Genomic DNA, 21,767 nt, shown 5'->3' on the forward strand with positions numbered 1-21,767 from the left:
GACATCTCTGGGTGTCTGGAGCAGGATTTTGGGTACGTTGCCTTCCCTTCATGCCGTAACTCCAGTGAACTAAGGGACTGGCCACAGCACACGTGCCTGCCAGGTGAAGGGTTGATGGCCTGGCAAGGGCTTTGCAGTGCAGTGGCCACAGAAAGCAGTTCCAGCTGCCTTCCCGAGTGTTGAGGATGCTGTGCTGTCTGCAGAGTGCGCTGAAGGTATTCTTTTAAGAGCACGGGGAGGCTGTGTTGAGTTTGGTGGGTTCCCCGCTCACTCCCAGCTAATCTGAGTGGGAATCGGAGTTCATGTTACAGCAGCTAATCCCAGACTATGGGGAGCCTGGACTCGGAAGGCTGTAATCCGGGAATAGCGCTGTCCTGGCCAGCAGGGCTTTGAGCCTGGGAGGCCGTATCGGGTTCAGGTTTTATTGCCGCACTGGGGATACGGAAGCGCACAGGCATGCGGCCGGCCCTGGCAGAGGGATGCACGTGCGTGCGGCAGACCTGTACTTGGAGCAGAGACAGGCAGAGATTTGGGCTGGTCATTGTGTTCTGCTCCATGAGATGCCCAGAGTGAGCGCCTGGGATATGATGCCCTCTGCTAGCTGCTGTCCTAGGCTGGTGTTGGTGTGAGCCCCAGCTTCAGGGGCGTCCTGCTGCCTCCCTGATCGAACTTGGTGCCTCTCTGTTAGCACCAGTGATCAGACACCCCACAGCCAGGTCTGAGTTTCTTCTCCGTTAGGGGATGTGCTGGAGGCTTTGTGGTGGGTGGTCACAGCCGTCTGGAGGGTCTTGAGATGTGGAAAGAGCCTACTCCCCTTGCTGGACCACAGAAAATGCCCAGCCCCACCTGTGCTACTTCAGTGAGGTTTTGTGCGGGTAGCATGGTGTTCCTGCTGCTGTTTTCACCTCACTGTCCACAGATGCCAGCAGGAGATGGTGGCCCATGCTGTGGGCTGGGATTGTTGTGGCTTTTAAGGAGTTTTGTCTAGTTGCTGTAGGGTTTTGAGATATGGGGGCTTTGGGATCCTGCTGATTCTCCCCACACTTGAGAGGCCTTCAGAAGTGGAACACTTGGGACACAGTGGTAGTGGTGAGACCCTGGATGAGGTCTGGCAGAAGACCCATCTCTCTCCCCTGTGCAGCTCTTCTGCCCTGCATAGACATGGGTGAAATCACTCTCTGCTTTCCTGAAGACAGGGATCGTCTATCCCAGGACAGAAAGCTGCCACTGTCTGAGCTCCCTCTTTAGCCAGCTTTTCAGCAAAACCCATGCTTAATTTGGTTTGAATCTCAACTCCATCTTTCAGCAGGCCAGCTGGATGAAAGCCTGGAAGGATGAATAGGTTTGAAGTGATAGGCTAGATCTCCTCACAGGACCAGTTTGGGCCCTGTTTGTGAAGAGATTTGATCTCTCCTGGATGCATGCAGGGCTCCCCTCATTGTTAGTGCCACCAGCTTCCTCTCCACTGGAACAATAGTGCCTTGAGTCCTTCCTGGTAATCTCCCCCCTTATCTTCCTTCTCTTCCGTAGTCTGTGTCTCTGGCAGGTGGGGTGGGAGGAGATTTGGGAAGAGCCAATTATGCAGATGGAGGAGTGAGAGGTGCTGTGCCAACCCATGTCTCTTTTTTTGGGGAGCAGGGCTAAAAGAGGGTGCTCAGAGCTCTTCCCTCTGTGCTCTGTAAGCCCTACCAAGCTGTCCTATGCTGGGGTCGAGGATGTTCAGAGGTACAGGTGCCTGTAGGGGTGTTACCCCCCTGTTGCTCTCTCTGGCCATTAGCTCATGCTGGCCTTGCCCCTAGGGCTGGGCCAGCATCAGGAGGTGCCTCTCCCTGTTGGGGCTGCTGGCGTGGGTAAGAACAAGGTAGCCACTGCTGAGGATGCTAGAAGTGTGCGTGGTGGGAACTCTGGATGGGCTGGCTGACATACTGCTCTGGCTCCAGTGAAGCCATGGGGAATGAGAGGGGGTCCATCCCTTGGAAACACCCCTCTCCATCTTTATTTTAGTGTGATGGAGTCTATGGGTGCAGGGCTGAAGCATGGGGGTCACAAGCCAAGGCTGCTGCTGTGGGTGGTACTGTTATGGGGTGGGAGGGTCCCAGTGAGGGAACCCCCTAAAGCACAGTGGTAATTAGGAGCATGGCCTCGGGTTTTGCATGAGCCACGTGGGTCTGCTGGGGCCCTTGTGCTGCTGGCAAGGAAAGTAATGAGAGCCCTCGCTGTGTCCGCTGCCTGCGGATAGAAGAAGGCGCTCCTGAGGCAGGAAAAGTCAATGTAGGAAAGCAAAAAGGGTGGGGAGGAAGCAGTTGTTGTGGAGCCAGCTGTGATGGGGGAGTCCTCTGTAAATCAAAGCGCTCTCCTAAGGAGAAAACTTAAGCCCAGTGGTCAAGTTCTGACTTCTTTCTTTCTCTCAAGCTACGTGATACCATTAGCGGCAGGGAATGCTGTGTAACAGGGAATCCGAGGGAAGGGGGAAGGATGGGGCAGGGTTTAAGTTTAAAACTGGGCAAGGGTACAAAGCTCCTCAGTTCCCCATTTCTGCTTAGTGCAGCTGGAGCTGGGCTTGACAAGATGCTGACCAGAGCTTGTGGTAAATGTTTTACGGTACCGTGTATCAGCCAGATCAATTCTACTACGCTTGAGGGAGTGCAGATAAAATGGCTTAAAGATTCCCCTGCTGAAAGCGATAGGATCATCATTTATGCTAGAGAAGACAGATTTAGTTGCCTGACATTTATTTGGCCACGGTGTACTCTGCAGATTTCCCACCCGGGGATGATAGCCAACCTGATGATGTCAGATGTGAGCTGCAAGCAGAAAAAAACCACACAAAAAGCCAGTGCTGTTCCTCCTGTCGGCCAGAGGAATTTTGCTGTGTCTGGATTGGGTGTTTTATTCCATACATCCCTTTCACAGAAAGGGCTTTATAAGCATAGGACTAAAATTCCGTGTCCTGCACTGTGTTGTGAAGATGGCAGCAGAAATATCTTTGTCAATTTAGGTCATTTCATAGTATCCCAGACTGGGTTGGGTTCGAAAGGATCTTAAGCTCATGCAATTCCAGCCCCTGTCACAGGCAGGGATGGGGCAGCCACAGCTTCTCTGGGCACCCTGTGCCAAGCGCCTCAGCACCCTCACAGGGAAGAACTTGAGCCTAAGAGCTCCTCTCAATCTCCCCTCTTTTTATCCTATTTTGCCTATAGGTCACTTGGACTCCGAACTGAGCAAACATGAGCGCACTTGACTTGACTTCCATCCTTGATTTTCTGGAAACAGCCAACTTGACAGAGATCAACTGGACGTGCAACAATGGTGACTGCATCACAGTCGATGCGACAACATGCCCTGGCACGCTCAACAAGAGTGCCCTGCTGTACACCCTGTCCTTCTTCTACATTTTCATCTTTGTCACAGGGCTGGTGGCCAACTCGGTTGTGGTGTGGGTCAACCTCCAAGCCAAAATGACTGGCTATGAAACCCACCTCTACATCTTCAATTTGGCTATTGCCGATCTGTGCGTTGTCATCACCCTTCCAGTGTGGGTTGTCTCCCTCATCCAGCATAACCAGTGGAACATGGGAGAAATCATGTGCAAGATAACTCACCTTATATTTTCCATCAACTTGTTTGGCAGCATCTTCTTCCTGGCGTGCATGAGTGTGGACCGCTACCTCTCAGTTGCCTATTTCACCAATTCCAGCAGTCGCAAGAAGAAGATAATCCGTCGCTGCATCTGCATCTTAGTGTGGCTCCTTGCCTTCGCTGTGTCTCTGCCAGACACCTATTATCTCAAGACAGTCTATTCCAACAATGAAACCTATTGTCGTCCCGTCTATCCAGAGGAGAGCTTCAAAGAGTGGTTGATCGGCATGGAGCTCATTTCTGTTGTGCTGGGCTTTCTCATACCTTTTCCCATTATCGCTCTCTTCTATTTCCTCCTTGCGAAGACCATCTCTGCCTCTAGTGACCAAGAGAGGAAGAGCAATGGGAAGATCATCTTCTCTTACGTTGTCGTGTTCCTTGTCTGCTGGCTGCCCTACCATATAGCTGTCCTGCTTGACATCTTTTACAGCCTTCATTTCATACCTTTCAGTTGTCAGATGGAGAACTTCTTATACGCCACTCTTCACATCACTCAGTGTTTCTCTCTAGTGCATTGCTGCGTCAACCCCATCCTCTACAGCTTCATTAACCGCAACTACAGATACGAGCTCATGAAAGCCTTTATTTTCAAGTACTCTGCCAAAACTGGTCTCACTAAGCTTATTGATGCTTCCAGGGTGTCAGAAGCAGAATACTCTGCTCTTGAGCAAAATGCCAAATGACTGCAACCCCCTAAAGACACCTCTTTGACTCTCTGACCTTTGTTCTTTGCGTGATGGTTTTGTGTGTGTTGTTTGTTTGTGTGGGGTTTTTACCCGGCTTTCCCTGTACGTGTTATGAACGGGGCATGAATTCCAGCCTACAGAAGAGAAATAGCAAACTGTAATTTAAGAGTAGAATCAAGTGCAAGAATTGAAGTGGTACCAAAATTAAGCCTTTTCTCCTAGCCTGGTCTGGACTTCTCAACAGTGCTATGCAAATGGGGGTGACTTTCTAGCAGACAAAGCCATTGTGTACCATAGATAACATGAATTTTTCAGCATAAGCTTTTCCTTCCACATGTAGATTCCCTCTTGTCTCCTTGTATATGTTATATATATATAGTGTGTTGTATTTAAAAGCTCGAGACTTTATTTTCTGGCTCTTGGTGTACCTTATACAATTGTATTTGAAAGTTAAATATATTTTTATCATGTATTTGAGGTGTATTGCTGATGAGTGTATCCAGAATGCTGTAGTCTGAGTGTTAGATTGCCGTTTGGTTTCAACTGTTGTAGGGAAGAGGATGCCGATGAATAGCAGCATGGAAATGATGCTCTTAGGTGCATCCTCCTTGCCTGACACACTTTGCTGACCATAGCTTTGTGGGGTGGTGATACCCACATTTCTGGAGCATGAAATGTATGTAGTGTAATATAGTTGCCATCATGTTAAAATTAACAGTATTGTAAGAGTTGTTAACTCCTACATCCGTCCTTCACCAAGCTCTATCCTTATGCACAGAATGAATGAGCTGACTTCTGAGAGTTGTCTCTATTTGTAAGTTATTTTTGTAAAATAAAGATCTGGAAAAAAACCCCATCTGTGCTCACAAGTGGTTTGATTTGCTGTCCTTTCAGTCAAAATCCCCAAGCCACCTCCTCTCCTTTGTCTGGTGCAGGAGCAAACAGGTCAGGCTGTGCTCTCCTCATGTTTGTTGACAGTGGGCAGAAGCCCTTGATGGAGGAATGTGAGGCAGCACTGGTGCGTGCAGAGAGGGGAAGGGGTGGGAGGAGCAGCTCTGCCGAAGGCTGTGCTGTTGCAGAAGGTGATGGATTTATAAGGTGAAAGCTGTTGGGAGTGATGAAAGGCTGTGCTTGTAGCTTGGAGATAAACATGCGGAAGGAAAATATGCAAGTATGCAGACGGAGTGGATGTTTGGACTAATCCAGGTTCTATGGGTTTTGCTTGTGATGGAATTTGGGGTTAGTAGTCCTGAGAGCATTAAATCCCTTTTTATCTCTTCCTTTCTTTGTTATAATTTGCATTGAATTTGCAGCGCTGTACTGTCAAAGTGTGGGGCAAGATTCAGCTGCTGCAGAAGGTACGAAGTAGATCTTTAAGCCACCAAACACTTGAATCGTGGTCATCCTCATCTCAGGACAAGGTAACTGATGTTAGATCAATGGTGTCTCACAGCCACCACTGACTTGCTGGTGTGTGTTTTGCAACTTCAATGCACTGTGAAGGCTGTGCTTAAATTCCTGTTAAATCAAAGCACAACCTCATCCTCCGGAGATCCCAAGAGCTAAACAGTTTTGTAATGACTCTATTTTGTTTCTTTCTCCATGCAGTGTTTCTCACCTCGGAGGTGATGCTGTAGAGACATCTGGCAGCACTGCAAAGTCCATCCTGTCCTTGTGCTCCTAAAATATCACTGGTCCATCCCCAAACAGAGGGGCCAGTTGCAGAGAAGGCTGCCAGCATAACTCACCACGTAACTACATAACTATAGCCTTTTGTGCCACTGCTTTGAGGAGAAGGGGATTTTTAGCTTCCCATAAGCCTTTCTTAAGGTACTGCTTAACTGCAAGGAAAGAAAAGTGCTCCCTCATGCTGATAGTAAACACTGGAGATGGTGTGTTAATCCTGAGAAATCAATGTTCCTGATTTAGGTGGGCATTGCTTTCCATGCCCCAGCATCCTTATGTGTATCCTCACCAAAGGTGCTGGGTACAGCTCTGTATCCCGCTCCTGTGTGCCTGCAGGGTGTTGCTCAGTTTATAGCAGTGTAACTGTATCATTTCAGGTTGTGCCTCAGGCAGAGAGCTGTAGTCATGGGATGCTGTACCTGGTTTGGAGGTTGGAGTTAGCAGAACCAGCACTGGGGCTTGGGAAGGGTTGCACGAGGCCTTCCCTGGGATTCAGCACTACTTGTGTGGAGGTGAGCGGCCCTGAGGTGACTCTGTGAGAAGGGTGTAAATGGGCAGAGACCAGAGAAGTGGATTTGGATGCCTTGGGTCTGATCTGAGGGAATTTATCAGCAGATAACAGGAGAGTGAAAACACATCTTTAGGTGGGTGTGACTGACTTGCAGTGATTGATGTGGTGTGGTGGCTGCTGCCACCTTGCTTGGCCAAATGTCCCAGCCCTGGAGATGAAGAGTCCCTGCTTCTTGCTGCTGCAGGGCGGTGGCTTTGGGGCAGGACTGGTGGGTCCTGTGTCTGTCTGTGCCCAGGGATCTCTATTGTTCCTCTCACAGCTACAGGTGCATGTGGAGGGGGGACAGGTCTTGCCTTCACAGTGGGGTTAAACCTACTATGTTAAGATCAGTAAAAATCAAACATAATGCATGCTGGAGCAAGTCCTTGTGCTTAACCTTTGGGCTTTATGGCTGAAAGCATGCCAGCACTGTCAGACTCCACATAGCTCAGGGGCAGGCACTGAGCAAATACAAATACATCTGCTCGGGGAGAAAGGATTTGATTTTATTTCTTATATATAGAAAGTGTAGTCCTGCTTTACCATTACTTAAACACAGAGCTCCTTTTATGAGCCATAAACGACATTCAGGTGTAGCACAGTGACTTTAAATCAGTTCCTCTGGCAACCATCTGCATAATGTATTGTAGGGAACGCCTAACTGGCCTGCTTCTCCTTAATCCATCGTTTCAGTGCTGCTGACTTTAGATACTACCCTTTCATGAGTTCACTGAGCAGAAAAGCCATTTCAAGTTCCAAAGAAGCAAGAAATAACTCAGCTGTGAGCAATATTTAAGCACGTGGCGGTGGCTGTGCTGCCAAAGCCACCTCTTAAACTGCTTCAGAGAGTTTCTTCATCAGAAGAGTTCAGCTGGTACTTCAACAAGTGGGGCTCAGCCCCTGTGATGAGGTATGGGGCTGAGCAGTGCATAATGAAGTGCGATGGGGTTTGGGGGGAACTGGTGTGTACTGAGCCCAGGTATTGCTTTTAGCCTCCCTGCTCCATAACGGAGTGTAGTGAAGAGCATCTGAGCCAGAGTCTGCCCTGGTTTACAGTAGGATAATGCTGCTGATTTAAAGGGAGCTATTTGGGATTTACAGGGCTCTCTATAAGTAGGATCAGGAATTGTAGCCATAATCCTGTGCAAATGTATGGTTGTGAGTGCAGATGTGCGCATCAGCATCACTAATGCAAACAAACACAGCCATAACAGCAACAGAACAGATAATAACAGAGTGAGTTGCATTACAAGGTTATAATATAGTTCAAGCCAGGCTCACAAATATCCTGTGTTGGATAATCCAGCTGTAACCCTATAGCGTGTGCCTGAGTCTTCTGACACCTACTGCCATGAGACAAATCTGTCTCCTTCCATTTTGGTAGTCGCTGCTTGAAAACAATCCACATCTTTTTCATGTAATTCTTGATCTGTTTGGTTTCCTGGGGTTATGTGGAATACTTGCAAGGTCTAAGCTAAAGCTCTAGCATGGAAATGTTACTACTTCATAGTACCAAAGAGATAGCAATGTCCAATGATGCTGTGAGTCCAGGGATACCACCCAATCCTATGGCTAAAATAGTGAGTTGGGTGCTTTTCAACACTGGCTTTAACCTGCCAGAGAGGAGACTGAGATGAGCTCTTAGGCAGAAGTTGTTCCCTGTGAGGGTGCTGAGGCGCTGGTACAGGGTGCCCAGAGAAGCTGTGGCTGCCCCATCCCTGGCAGTGTTCAAGGCCAGGTTGGACACAGGGGTTTGGAGCAACCTGCTCTAGTGGAAGGTGTCCCTGCCTGTGGCAGGGGTTGGAACTGGGTGAGCTTTAAGGTTACTTTAACCCAACCCAATCTAGGATGCTATGAAACTGCTGGGAAACCAACCAGATCCTCTGCACATGCCAGTGGGCCTGGTGCCAGTGTGAGGTATGAAATCAGTGCAACTCAACAGGGCCAGTTCAGCAGAGGGCCTGGGCTGCTGCACGTTATAGCCTTCTTGACATCACCTGGTTCTAAGCTAGCTCTGATGATGGATGTTTTTGCCTCTAGGTTTTGCTGCGGGGGAACACCAAGCCCCCGTCATGTTTGCTGTCTGTACAGTGCTATTTCCAGACTAAAGAAAAAGAGTTAGATTACATTTTAACAGAACAATACCGACAACAGCAAAGGTCGGGCAACTTTTAAGTAAGGTCACCCTATCGATTGCAGCAGTGAAAGGACAGACATCAAATGCTTTGCTATGAAAGGCTGAAAAGAAGTAAATTCGGCATGATATATTGAAACCCAAGCCTCTTTCATATGTTGCAGAGCCTCTGACATAGCAGGTTTACTGTTCAAGCTAAGATGGGTTGCCTTGCCAACATACATTCTGAGTTACCCAAGCAGATTTAATGTTTTTGCAGCAGTGACTTTTCCCTTATTTTTTGGGGAGGAATGGACACTTTTCCTTTTCTTTGCATAAAATTGTTGCAGAAGGTTTCAAACCTACCGAGGAAATGACCTTAATCCATTTAGTTCCAGCCATGAGTATGAAAACTCTCATCTGTTTCTTGCTTTCTCTGAGCATTGTCTCGCTTGCATTGAGCAGAGTGACCCAGTCACAGCTTGATGGAAAAGTGCATTCTGTTTGGTGTTGGTTTGTTGTGGTTTATTTAACCCACTCCAGTGGCAGCTATGTTTTGTGCAGGGGGGTTGGTGTGACTGACAGGGGCTTGAGTTTCTAAGCTCCGGGGTCTCAAAAATGCATGAAAAGAGAATGACACATGCAGAAAAACATTAATCTTTGGAAAACAAGCACCAAAATGTAACAGTTCTGTAGAAGCCCGACAGAGCCGCATTCATTCCCTCCTCCCCCTCCTCCTTCTTCCTCTTTTTAATAAGTCAGTGTTTCTGGGCCACCTACAGTCACATTTATGGCTTCTGCAGCAGGGAATCGGGATGCACAATGAGCTGAAGTCACAGTCATCGTGCGTTAGGGTGGGTTTATCTGCGTCTCATAGAATCAGGTTTTGTGTTGAAGGGACCTTAAAGCTCATCTATTTCTGAGCCCCTTATCCTGTTGCTACAGGCCCTGATGAAGAGTCCCTCTCTAGGGTACCCCTCTCAGGGTTACAGCCCCATCACCACCAGCTTGCCAGGATCTGCTCCCATCGCCTCTGTGGGTTCCAGTCCAATGGGCCCACAACACTTGAAGATCCTCATTATTTATGGCTTGTGTTGCAGGAGTCCCAGGAGAGTGAAGCCGTTGAGCTGGGCAGTGCAAACACAGCTGGAGGGCAATGCCTGATCCATGGAGTGCATGTCTCAGCCCTGCTGAAGGTGGGTAAGGTGGGCTTCAATGTGGGGGAGCCCGCCTGGTCCCAGCATTGTTGTGCATGGTCCCAGTCCCATAGACTCCATAGAGGGAAGGAAAGTCAGATCTCTGTCTTCTGACCAGCGAGCTGGCATCTCCCTTCCTCCAGCGCCCTACTGCAAATTGGCTGTCACTCCCTGTCCTGAGCAATGACCGGGGCACAGTGGATTTGTCCAGCTCAAGACTGTCTGTGACAGCTGTATCAACCCCCTCTGGGGGGCATTGTCATCATTTTTGCTTCCTTCCATCAAGGTCTGGTAATAGATCTGAGACCACACCACCTGGATGCAGAGCATGGCCTCATGAATCAGCCTGTGAGCCCTCTGCAGCACGGCCATGCTTCTTCCTGCCTCTCCTTTTCTCCATGGCCTCACTCTGAAAGCAATGCAGGATGAAAGGTGTGGGAATCCTGCAGTGCGTGGAGGATGCTGAGCCCTTGAGCGTGTGGTCCAGAGCTTTTGTCTCAACCCAGTTAACGGTTCCAGTGACTGGCTTGGGTTTCAAGGCTGCTTTGGTGGGAGGCGGATGGCAGCTCTGTAAAGGAGAGTGGTGATGGAGGGAGAGTTTTTCTTCCCGTTTCCCATTCTGCCTGGGCTGGTGAATGCGGTGGCGATGGCTCTGGGGCTCAGAGGGGTGAGGGAGGGAGGCAGTCAGTTGGAAACGCTGAGAGCCACTGCTTCCCCTTGGTTCAGCTCCATCAGTTTATCATGGGCCGGAGGTGGCTGCTTCAATGGAAGAGGATCTGTGCCTTTGCTTTGCAGTAAATCAATACAAAGCTGGGGTTTGCTGGATTCCCCCTTTCAGGAGAGAACAGCCCTCATTGTGAGTATGGAGAATAAAGCAGCAGAGAGAAAGAGAGGGAAGCTCTTCCCCACTCACGCTCCAGCTCTCTTGGCTGAGAGGCAGCTTTGCTGTACACGTCCCGGCCACGTTTGAATTTGGCATTGCTTGAGGCTTTAAACCATGCATGAGAGTTGTGCCTGTGTGTGGAGGCGAGCACGAGGCATTGTGTGCTCAACCGAATTATGGGATGAGAGCAGTGGAGCCGAGGAGATCCCTGGGAAAGGGTGGAAAATGGGGGTTTAGTGAGGAAAACACTGCTGGCTGCAACGAGCTGTTCTGTGGGCACCACCTTGTCTGTGCCTGTGAGCCCCATCAGTCCTTTGTACCGGGTGATCTCCCGATCCTGTATTCCAGCCTGTATTCCAGGTTAAGAACTCTCTGACAGGGGAACATCCTGAGCATCTGAGAGGGGTGACTGTTTGGCTCAGCACCTGGAAGCCTGGATGCTCCGGGGAGCAGGTCTCACACTTGGAAAGCTTTGTGAGCTTTCCAGCCTCTGCTGCTTCCAGTCAGTTTGGAATCCACAAGTGAAGAGGCCTGTGAAAATGGTTAATAATGAACAAAAACCAGACCCCAGACAGGTCCAGGTCTGCGTCTCCTCTGAAGTTGTGTGCTGGCAGAAGTCTCACACTGCACTTGTGGGGGATTTGTTCTTGTAGAGCCGAATCCCATTCCTCAAACTGGATTCCATCCTGGCTGCTGTTTCTGTAAGGGTTAAGAGCATCTCCAGGGATAAATTTCCAGTGTCCATCAGCATCATGGGTTATATTGCTTTAGGTGCCTGGTAAGTCTTGTCCAGGTAGTTCAGTGGAAACAAATGGGATTTACTTGCATGGGTGTGTGAGTGCTTCTGCACACGTAGCTTTCTTCCCATGGTTTGCCATTGCTCTTAATGGTGACCTCTTTTATTCAGTGAGAAAGTCCCAGACACTGCTTGGCCTGGATTTCTTTGTATGAGGCTTCTTGCTTGCTCCCTGCTCTGCAAGACCAGCAGCTTGTTGCCTGCAGTGTGTGTTGGACCTGGGAAGTGTCTGGGGGAAGGGAAGGCTGTTTCCCATTTGAGCTGTCTGCATTCATGCAAGGAAAGCATATGCACGCGAGGATGCCTTTGGAGATGGGTTAGCCCCAAAGGTGCATTGTTGTCACGCAGAATATAAAAGGAAACAAATGCTTGGGATTGAGTTGAGTTTTGGTGATGATTTAGCATTGGCTGGGAAGCAGCTCTGGCTTGATGGGGTTTTCTCTTTGGCCGTGCATCTTCTGATGTGCTTCCATGTGTTGAATGTTATTCCAGTGCATAACGGGACGTCCCTTATGTCAGTGGCTCGTCATCTCTGTCAAGGGATGCCCACTTCTAAGTTACAGGTGGTGCTCCTGTTCTTGTGGCTGACAAGCCATATGGAGCCAGGCCTGGGGATGGAGAACATGGCAACATCCAGCACCAGAAATACTGCTTGGGGTCTCACCTTCCCCTCTTCCAGTGGTGGCTGAAGTTACACATTGGAGGCAGACAGCACAGGAGATGGGTTCAAAACAAGGCTCTCAGGTAACCCATCATCCCAGGCCTTGTAGAAGGTAGCTGGAGACAACTGGTGGGGGCAGAGCAAAGCTGCTGACTGTTTCCAGGAGCTGTGCTTCACAGGAAAGGAGGGGTTTTTGCCCTTTGCTGCTCTATGATGTAAGTTAAGGCTCCATCTTAACCAGAATCAGGTTCAGTTCTGGTTTTGAGTCAGCTGAGGTCTGGTTCAAGCTTTTTCATGGTGCACAACCTCTCTGTTTGGTTGCTCTTGTTCAGTTGCCAGGGGTGAAGATGAGAGTTGGTTTGGGAGAACCAAGCAGCCCACATTGGTGCAAAGTGCAAAATCACTTAATTTTCAGCTGTAGCATCTGCTTGGTAACCACCCCTGTATTTGTGCATAGATGAAACTTCTCCGAGGTGCTTTGCTGGACTGATTTGACTGTGCTCTTCCTCTGCCTTATGTGCTCTTCTTCACTCCTCCTGCAGACCCTGGGCTTAGTTGTGCCCTGCATTTCCATTGGTCCCAGGGGCCTTATCTCTGCCTTGCAGCCAGGAGCAGGACACTGCCCTATCTCTGGTGCTGCAGGCACAGCTCTGCAGGAGCTGGCACCTGAAATCCCAACAGCAGGGCTGGAAGCGAGCACCAAGCTCTCCACTCGTCCATCCCCTTCCCATTGCAGATCCCTGCCTGTTGAGAGTCGTTTCTCTGGGCCCCTTCACACCCATGTGCAAGTGCTGATGCTCTGTAAAAGCTGTTCTGTAGCTGTACCACCACAGGAACAAGAGCAGTGTGTGCTTCCATCCAGCTCCCTCCCTTATGCACACAGATAGTCTTGCTTCCTGCAGCGCTCCCATGATGAGGTGAGGTTCATAGGAAGTAATATCTCCTGCTAGGTTAGCTGATAGATTTGGGAAAGACCAGACAGGCCATCCTTCAGGCTAAAAGCATATCTGCTGTTCCCCAGGTGATTCAGCCCTGGGTTTTCCAGTGGTATCAGTGCATCACGTAGAGCCAGATGATAAAAGACATGCATCATGGTCCCCTTGCTATCAAACAGTGTGAGATGTTACAAGAGTTATGTGCCTGTTATTGGCAGCAGCCTGGGATCTGGTAGAGGCTGAATCTGATGTGCCTCTGCCTGAAAGCCCTTGGTAGATGATCTTTGCTCAGATAGGGGCTTCCCATCCCTACTCCATTAATCAGTTGCTTACAAAGATGTGAGGGGCTCTTCCTTGGTAGAAAGCATCCCTGGAAGTGCATTCCCCAGGCAATTCGCCCTCCAATCCCCATCTGACAGACTGAAACTCCTGAGATAATACCACAGCTATCTGAACTCTCTTCTGTTCATTGTACAGTGTACTTGCTTCCCCCTCTTCTCCCTCCCCTGCAACAGCAGCATGGTGTTTCTGTGCAAGTCTAACATGGGTTAGTAATATATCATGGGGTAAAATGATAGGTGTTTCTCTAGCGCCAGGCATTTGGCAGCATCTGGTTAGCTCAAGGAGTACCCAGCATGGAGAAATGAGCTTTAAAAACCTCGTGATTTCTTTGTTTTCAACTGCTTCTATTTATTTATGTATTTATTGTGTGCTTCCACCTCCTGGGGCAGCTCCCCAGCTGGTTGTGGAAGAGGGATTGTCAGTGAGAGTCCAGCCCAGAGGATGCTGGAAAGACGAGAAAGTAGTGGAAATGCTCTGAATTCAGTTTTATACCTCATTTACTAGGGATTGCCTTTAAAAGCTGATTCTTCAGCTAAAATGGGTTTCCTTTTACTCTCTTGGCAAAGGAAACATTTGCACAGGGCTTTTGTCAGAGCATTTGTTCATGTGAAAACTGGGTTTTTTTTAAGCGATGCTTTGCAAGTGTGTGATATAGCAGTGCTTATATAGGAATTCCTTGCTCCTCCTTATGATAAGTGCCCTTCTCATTTGTGCATGCTTTTGCCTGTTTGGAGTTTTCCAGCCGAGGTTTCTGCCTTGGACTGTGTTCTTCTGGACAAACACCAGTTCAGAGTGAAACAATCACTGCTGAGAACGAGGCTGTGGAAACTCAAGTAATTTGGTCCATGTTGAAGCAAACCTGGCTCTCTCTTGCTGGAAAGGCAAAGGGAAAAGAATAAAAAGAAGGTGTATTAAAGCTTTTCAGTTAATTCCATGAATCTGCCTATGCAGGAACCTTGCTTTTTCTTACCAAGGGGACTTGCAGCTTAGGGAGGAAAGGATGGTTCCTCTGTTTTCCCTTTCCCGTCAGCGTTTGCAGGTGAGATCAGCTCTGTCGGCATCCACCTTTTGGGTTCATTTTCCCTGGTCCTGCAGAGGATCAGTATTGCAGAGTGTGTCAAACTGTTGTTCAAGAGAGACTGCAGCGATCCTGCACCACACGGGCATCCTTGCATGCAGAATGACCAGGAATCAGTCAAATGCAAGGTCAGAGATGATCGGGGCAGGGGGGAGTCACACTGTATTTCCAGGTCTGCTGTATTTGGCCAGAGCTGAGTCCAGACACAGGAAGCTTGTCTCTGGATTACAGGTGAGCAGCCTGGCAAAGTGCAGCCACTCTTCCCTCCTTTTGCATTCAGAGAGGATACTGAAGGGGCTGTGGGAGTAGCCCCTTGAGAAACCAAGTTCCCTGGCACCCTGCGAGTGGGTGCAGGCTGGAATCACGGACCAGGATTCCCAGCCTCCGATAGCAGTGATGGGGTGGGCAAACAGCCTGAGGTGCAGGGAGCTGCTGTCCCCAAGAGGATGATGGCATTTTTCTGTGTGGGGTAGCCCTAAAAGTGAAGCTACTCAAAGCTAAAGTAAAACCCATGTTTACACGAGCGAGAGCCCTGGCCTGGTGGTGGCTGATGGGCAGTTAACTCTCCCAACTGGTTGTCTGCCTCTACATGATAAGATAGGAGGGGTGAGCAGGGTCCTACTGACAGTTTCTGGATGCAGCAGGTCCTGGGGATTTACACTGGGGAGCGATGCAAGGGAACATCTCCCTGTAACACCCTTTATGTTCCATTCACAGCCAATTTGCTTTGAACAAAGACATGTGTAATCTGCATGAGAAAAGCTTGTAGAGGGACAGGGGCTGTTAAATCCAATTCCATACCGTACGTGTGCATAGGGTAACTGGGTGGGCTTGGAAATGCCTTCTTGGCCTCAGCCCAGCTTCCAGGGAGAGCGTGAGAGGCAGCTGACTCCCAGAGCAGGTTTGGTAGCTGAGGGCTGGGAACTGGATGGATTAGTGGATCCTGCAAGCCCGACTCACCAGGCAGAATGGGTCAGAGCTGATACCTGTAGGGCTGTATCTCAGAATTGAGGTATCTTGAAGCAAAAAGTGGCTGAAACCTGCAAAATGCCTCGAAGTCACTAATCATACAAGCAAAAAAGAGCTGCTGCATGCTGCCCTCCTGGGACACAGGCAGGAGAAATGTGATGGAGCGGATGCTGGGGCAATGAGGAGATGCCTGAAGTTTATAGGTAAAGAAAATGCCTGAGCTTGTAGAGGCACTGTAGAATCATAGAATGGTTTGGGTTGGAAAGGACCTTAAGATCATCTAGTAGATGGCCACTCTAGCAAGTCTGTAGTTACACTGTAGTTAGGCTGTAGTAAGAGACATGTTTTGAGCAGTGATGTGATGCTGCATACGTAGCACCTGAGCTGTGCATTTAAACTGGGATGTGTGTCCATCCTTGCCAGCCAGGAGGATGCTGACGTCTCTCTTTGTCCTGTGCTTTGCTTTGGTGGGATGAGTTTCTGTGCTGAGCTGCCCACAGTGCCTCATAAGGTAGGTGGAGTGAATTAGTCATAGGGATGGTCATAGAGGAGACCAAGCTGGGGAGAAGGATGAGTGGAGGTCTGAGGGTCTTACAGAAGACGGACAGAGGACAGGGCCTCTGGCCACGCTCCCTAGCTTTTGCTGTTCTATCCCTTTCCATCACAGCACCGACTGGGTACTGATGTGGGAAGGAGAGGTTGGTACCCAACCACCATTGAGCTTGGCAGCATCCTTTCCTGCCCATAGGCTTGTACCCTTCTAACCTGAGTTTGGTGGTGTAGCAGAGTAAAAGGTGTTCTGCTGGGGTTACTTTACTTCTGTTTGAGCTTTCTGAGTTCTCTCATCTCTTAATGAATCCATTCCCTGCTCCTTTTCAGTCCTACTGGAAATCTTTTATGTACAAGGGCATTGCTCAGCAGAGTATTAAGCCCAGACTGATTAGAAAAGGCAGGAAGAGCTTCTGATTGTGCTGTATCTGTAGCATAGGTGTTAAAGATGTATTTGTGAGTCAGTCAAGGAAGAATGCTGAGGAAATCCTGTTTGGGTTAATCTTGTTTAATTTTATAATCAAAACCAGATGGCTGGCCATCTGTGCTCCTTGCAATCAAATATCTCACAATTAACAGTAATTTACTTGCCCTGAGACTTCCATAATCTTTGTGTGCTTCCCCCCCCACCCCTGCAACCTGAATATGTGTGGTCCCTTCCCATAGAGTGGTGCTGAGCTTAAGCCTATCCCTGGAGCTGCCTGTCATGATGGAAAGTGATGCAGAGCTCCTGGGAGGCATCTGCTTTCCTGCCAGAGCTCCCACTTACACCCCAAAACAGAGGTAAGCAAAACATCTGCTTTTCTGAGCCTGTAAGACCCACGTTCAGGATAAGGTAAGAGAATGACTGTCCATACCTGTGTACGCATCATTGCAGGCATAAAGGACAGCACTTAAGGGGAATACATAGATCATATATACAGACATTTTCCACCAGGCCATGGGATTTCTTCAGAGCTCCAAATGATTATAGCTGAAGAGGGTTTCTCCAGCAGTTTAAGTTACTGAATGTAATTAAACAAGATGTAGGCCATCCTTTGCGCTAGGAAAGCTTCCTGAGGGAATTAGCAGCAAAATGGGATGCAGAATAGAACCCACAGAGTAAATATACCATTCTTCTGTGCAGCCTTTCCCCTAGGAGGATTAGACACCCCCAGGATTCATCCCACATAAGCTGTTCAGTGGTAATGCTGGGTGCGATGGGCAATTACCAGCTGCAGAAGCAGACACCGTGTAGCCAGCTCATCTTTGTTGATCCCAAGGATGAATTTGGACCTTTGTGACTTGTGGCCTATTTCTGACAACATGACTGAATTTGCAGACAGGAGGAAGAAGTATCCTGCTTTTCAGGGTGATGGGAGCTATATCAGACTGTGATTCATTCTGTGGTTCGATGATTTTTAGGTGGTGCTGCTGGAAATGTCATTTCTTCTCCTTCTGCAGCACTGGTCTGATGGTTCAGTTTCATTGTTTCAGAGGTGACATTGGCAGTGGAGACTGGCCCCTTCAATAACTTGAGGCATCTTTTGAGTATGTCCTTCCCCAGCCACCTCTGTTAGCTTAATGGCATCAATTGTGCATATGAATAAATGAATTCCAGATGAGAGACCTGCATGCCAGCAAGTAAGAGATCTCACAGGCATTCCTATGTGGTTGCTGGCTGTTTACTCTCCTAATACCTTTTGCTAGTAGATGAGCTATAATAATTGGGCTGCTTCTCTCCTCCTCCACAAAGCTACTGGCTTTGCACAAACTCGGTGTGCTCGTGCTGGCTTCATCAGGGAATCAGGTCATGGAGCTGAAAGATCCGTTCAGATACCAGGGTATGCTCAACTGCTGCTATGCTCCATCCTTCAGGTTGTTTATTTAAATAGAGAGGAGCCTTCTGAAGGGCATGAGCTCATTTTAACAGGGCTCCCAAAGGGGATGTCAGGCATTGGTGGGATCTGCAGGGCTTGCAGGTCTAGGGTTTCACACTGCCCTAGGTCTCGAATGCAGCTTAGATCTGACATCCATCCAGAGCAGCTCACAGCCAGCCTGGATAACAGCGGTTACAGAAACAAAGTGGTTACTGAATGGATGCACAGGTCAGTGCAATGGCTGTTGTTATTAGAGCAGTGGTAAGATGCTGCCTGTGACGGTCTGTGTACATGAGCACTTCTATGCAAGTGCTGCTCAGCGCAGAGCACATCTTGGAACCTCTCCTTCCTTTTCCCCCCTTTTCTGCTTCCCTGTTTCCTGATGGGACCAGGGCAGGCTCTTTTCTCCTTCAGTGCTTCTTTTGTCTGCCTGGTGCAGCCTGTGTCTGTGGTATCCCTCTCAGAAGGAGGATTAAAAATGCCTGATCCAGTGATGAGGACCTATGTCTGGCCAGTATCCCGACAGAGAATACTCTTTCTTTCTGAGGTATGCACCACTTTGGGATGTCCCTAAGGATGCAATTACGAGCTTTGCTCCGAACCCTGCTCCAGTTCAGGTTTTCCCACGCTCCTGGTTATTATGTGGAATGAATGGAGGCCCTGGGGCTCACTGGGTGGGTTTTCTCCCACCTGAAAGTCCCCCATCCTTGTCCTTCCATGCCCATACCGCTCGGTGTGCATGGTGCCCAAGGGGTATGCAGACTGTTCAGTCCTGCTCTTCACCCTGCCCCATGGACACCTGGGGGCTCATCACCCCCTTGCTGCTTCTCACCAGGTGGGGACAAAGCCTGACTGCCCCACAGACCTCTGATGGAGGGGTCTGTGTTATCCCTGCCAGGCAGAGGAAAGTCAAGAGGCACTGGGGACAAATAAAGGATGATGAATCAGCCATGCCAGGAAGTGAACCTTGTTCTGCAGGAGAGCTGGAGCTAGCCAGCACAATAGCTAGGTTACAAAGCCATTTCCTTCAATTACCTTCTCTGTCAAATCCCTGTGTTGTCTGGCACTAGGAAAGCTTGGATCCAAACTCATTGTGAATTGGGGCGATGACACCAGAGATCTCTAAAGTAATTCCCTGCCAAGAGGAATGGGGCTTGTTTTTTCCAATCATGTCAGTTCTGATTCCTTGGCTTGTCAGGGAAAACTCTGGCTTCTCAGCTGGCTTCAAGGGCACAGCTTAGGGAAATCATGGGTTGCTCAGCCCAGCACATGGAGCTTGCAGGGGGCTTTGTGCATAGTGGGGAAAAAGGCATTGTGGACCTTTGTTGGCACCTGACAAAGTGCACAGGCTGTGCACAGGATTGGGATGGAGGGGACTGGGCCCTCTTTGTGGCTTCCCAATAGGAAGTCATTGGTTATTCCGGGTGCAATTACAGCCCATGGTGTGTTTGCTCCACAGGCTGGGTTAGATATATTCAACTGAATGTCAAAGGACTCCTTTGCACTGCAAAACACATGAACCAGGAAAGGAACAGCATGCTGGCCAGCCACTGTGCCAGCTAATTGGGGTCTGATGGCCATGTTACCCAAAACCCATTCCTTTACAAGCTGGGATGACTGTGTTAGAGGCCTCCACTGCTGGTGATGGGAATGATGTGGACCCAGAAGGTGAGCTGTGGTGTGGTAGTGGGGATTGGGAGGCTCTATGTCTGCTTGTCCTATTGCAGACAGACTGGGACAGTCTTTAGGAAGGGAGGGGTGTGGGTCATAGAATCATAGCATCCCAGACTGGTTTGTGTTGCAAGGGACCTTAAAGCTCACCCGGCTTCAACCCATGCCACAGGCAGGGACACCTTCCACTAGGGCAGGCTGCAGGGCAGGAGCAGATGTGGGATGCTGCGTGCCAGCATCCCCAGAGCATGCTGAGAAGAGGCAGAGCCAGGGGGTTCAAACACACAGACCTTGGTTGCTGGCTGTGCTGCTGTGAGGAAGGCAGGAGCATGTGACAGGGGGAGAAAACCCCCAGCTTGAGCAATATGTGAAGGCCCTTTTGGGGTGGTGAAGCTGGATACCATGTGTGTGATGGTTTATGTCCCTCCTGTCAGCTCTTAGGGGGTGAAGGAGCCTTGTGGGGTGCACCGGAGCTGAGCCCTGCCAGCCGGTGCCACTGGGATTACATGGCTCCTTTGTCAGGGCATCAGCAGTTGGCAGTGGGCACCCAGCCAGTGGGATGCATCACTGCACAGGCATCGCCAGTGCCAGCATTCCCAGCCTTTGGGAAAGGAGCACCTGCTTCCCACAGGCATCTCTGCTGCAGCTGCCACTGTGGGCACCGTCCCCATGCCCAGGGCCAGGTTCTTCCCCTCCCAGCCCCTTGAAGCTGCAGGCAGGGTGTCTCTGTACATGCACCATCTCGGGGCACACAGCACTGTCAGTGCCCATTGCCAGCCAGGAAAGGGGAGGCTGCTGTGTGCCAGCAAGGAATTCCAGAGGTTTCTAGACTTCTCCCTTATAATTGCCATCTGCCTGCCCCAGGTACAGAGCTGGAGTCCGGCATAGTCACGGCAGAGCTGGAGAGAGGCTGCAATGGGCAGCATCCCTCTTTCCTTAATGTTAACCCCAGCGCCTGCCTGAGCTCCTTAGGAAAGGATGAGAGGATGGGCAGGCTCGTGCTCTCCAGATGAGCAGCAGAGGTATTGGTGGTGAATGCTGAGGCTGTGTGACCAAGCACCCCATTTATCACCCCACACATCCCCAGCACTCGCAGCTCCTTATCTCTCCTCCCAGCACTGGCGTGGTCCCTGTTCAGGGCTGGAGCAGAAGCAATTGGTCCCTGTGTCCCCTCTGCAGGCTCTTCCCAGCTGGTGGGTCCTGCTCTGCCCGGTGCCTGCCTTGCTGTACCTGGGTGCTGGATGCTGTGGTGGGAAATGCTTCTCTCCTGGGGGCTTTTCCAGCCACGGCTTTGTGAGTTCAGACAGACGTGGTTTCTGACAACCTCAGCTTTGAGGCAGGCTCCCTTTTTACATAGCTTTGGTGGAAATCTGCACTTTAGTGGATGTGTGGAAAAATGGTGTTTTCAAAGCAAAAATGAAATGGAAAACCACCCTTCCCCCTCCCTCCCTCCCTCCCCCAGTGCAATGTTATTTGGGAAGTGGGGCCTCTGGTTTGAAGCGCTTGAAGCACAGACACATCTTTCTCTTTACTCCCTCCACTTCGCTGCTCCTTCCTTTGCTTCCATTTCCATTATTTTCATTACGTCTCAAGTCCATTCCCAGCCGTCTCAGACAGCCCTTGCTCCCCTCGTCCCCTGTAGGGTGTAGGGTGTCAGGAGAGGTCTGTTGAAGGGTTTAGTGTGTTAAGTCCCTGTTTTTCCATTTTTGTTTTTGCCGTCTCAGAGCTGACACTCTCTATAGGAACTTTGTGCTTTTTACATGAATTAGGCTTTATAATTAATGCCCACTTCCCTGGGGCTGTGCCTGTGCGCTGAGGTCCTGCCTGTGCATAGGAAGGAAAGCAGATGGCTTCTCAGGAGCTGCTGGTTTAACTATGGCTGGGGAGCCTGTTTGCATTGGCAGCTTGCTAAAACCCTTGTGTCCTGCTGCACATCCCAGCCCCTCTGTCTGCGGAAGTGATGCTGTGCTGCAATCCCATGCCTGCAGGTTGGATTTAACACTGAGGTTTGGGCAGTGCTGCACAAGCTTGTGTGTGTCAGCTTGGATGTGGTGTCCTGAGCATCACGTCTGAGGAGCATGAATGGCTGTGCCCAGAGGAGCTGTGGCTGCCCCATCCCTGGCAGTGTTCAAGGCCAGGTTGGACACAGGGGCT

At 49.7% G+C, this 21,767-nt stretch overlaps 1 protein-coding gene and 2 long non-coding RNA genes across 5 annotated transcripts in view; all 3 read left to right on the top strand.

Moving 5' to 3' along the window:
• Positions 1-5,178, top strand: part of ACKR3 (atypical chemokine receptor 3) — a 30,639-nt gene extending 25,461 nt beyond the window's left edge. For 2 of the 3 annotated variants that reach the window (XM_061379201.1, XM_061379202.1), the window contains exon 2: positions 3,201-5,178. In XM_061379201.1, the coding sequence (XP_061235185.1) occupies positions 3,228-4,322 (1,095 nt within the window). In that variant the 5' untranslated portion in view covers positions 3,201-3,227 and the 3' untranslated portion in view covers positions 4,323-5,178. Of the gene's footprint in view, positions 1-2,498; positions 2,885-3,200 lie in introns of those variants that run through there. The other variant, XM_061379199.1, reaches the window with a different exon arrangement.
• A 650-nt stretch (positions 5,179-5,828) lies between these two features.
• On the top strand, positions 5,829-10,195 carry LOC133226070 (uncharacterized). Its single transcript, XR_009729396.1, has 4 exons — positions 5,829-6,523; positions 7,255-7,471; positions 9,775-9,870; positions 10,157-10,195. It is a non-coding gene; the product is annotated as an uncharacterized LOC133226070 (long non-coding RNA).
• Positions 10,196-14,719: 4,524 nt separating this feature from the next.
• On the top strand, positions 14,720-18,191 carry LOC133226069 (uncharacterized). Its single transcript, XR_009729395.1, has 3 exons — positions 14,720-14,796; positions 16,750-16,918; positions 17,527-18,191. It is a non-coding gene; the product is annotated as an uncharacterized LOC133226069 (long non-coding RNA).
• Positions 18,192-21,767: the final 3,576 nt, after the last annotated feature.

This window comes from Neopsephotus bourkii, unplaced genomic scaffold (genome assembly GCF_033783945.1).
Source record: "Neopsephotus bourkii isolate Nb327-2 ecotype Australia unplaced genomic scaffold, CSIRO-AGI_Nbou_v1 NB_1768, whole genome shotgun sequence".
Lineage (NCBI taxonomy): Eukaryota > Metazoa > Chordata > Aves > Psittaciformes > Psittacidae > Neopsephotus > Neopsephotus bourkii.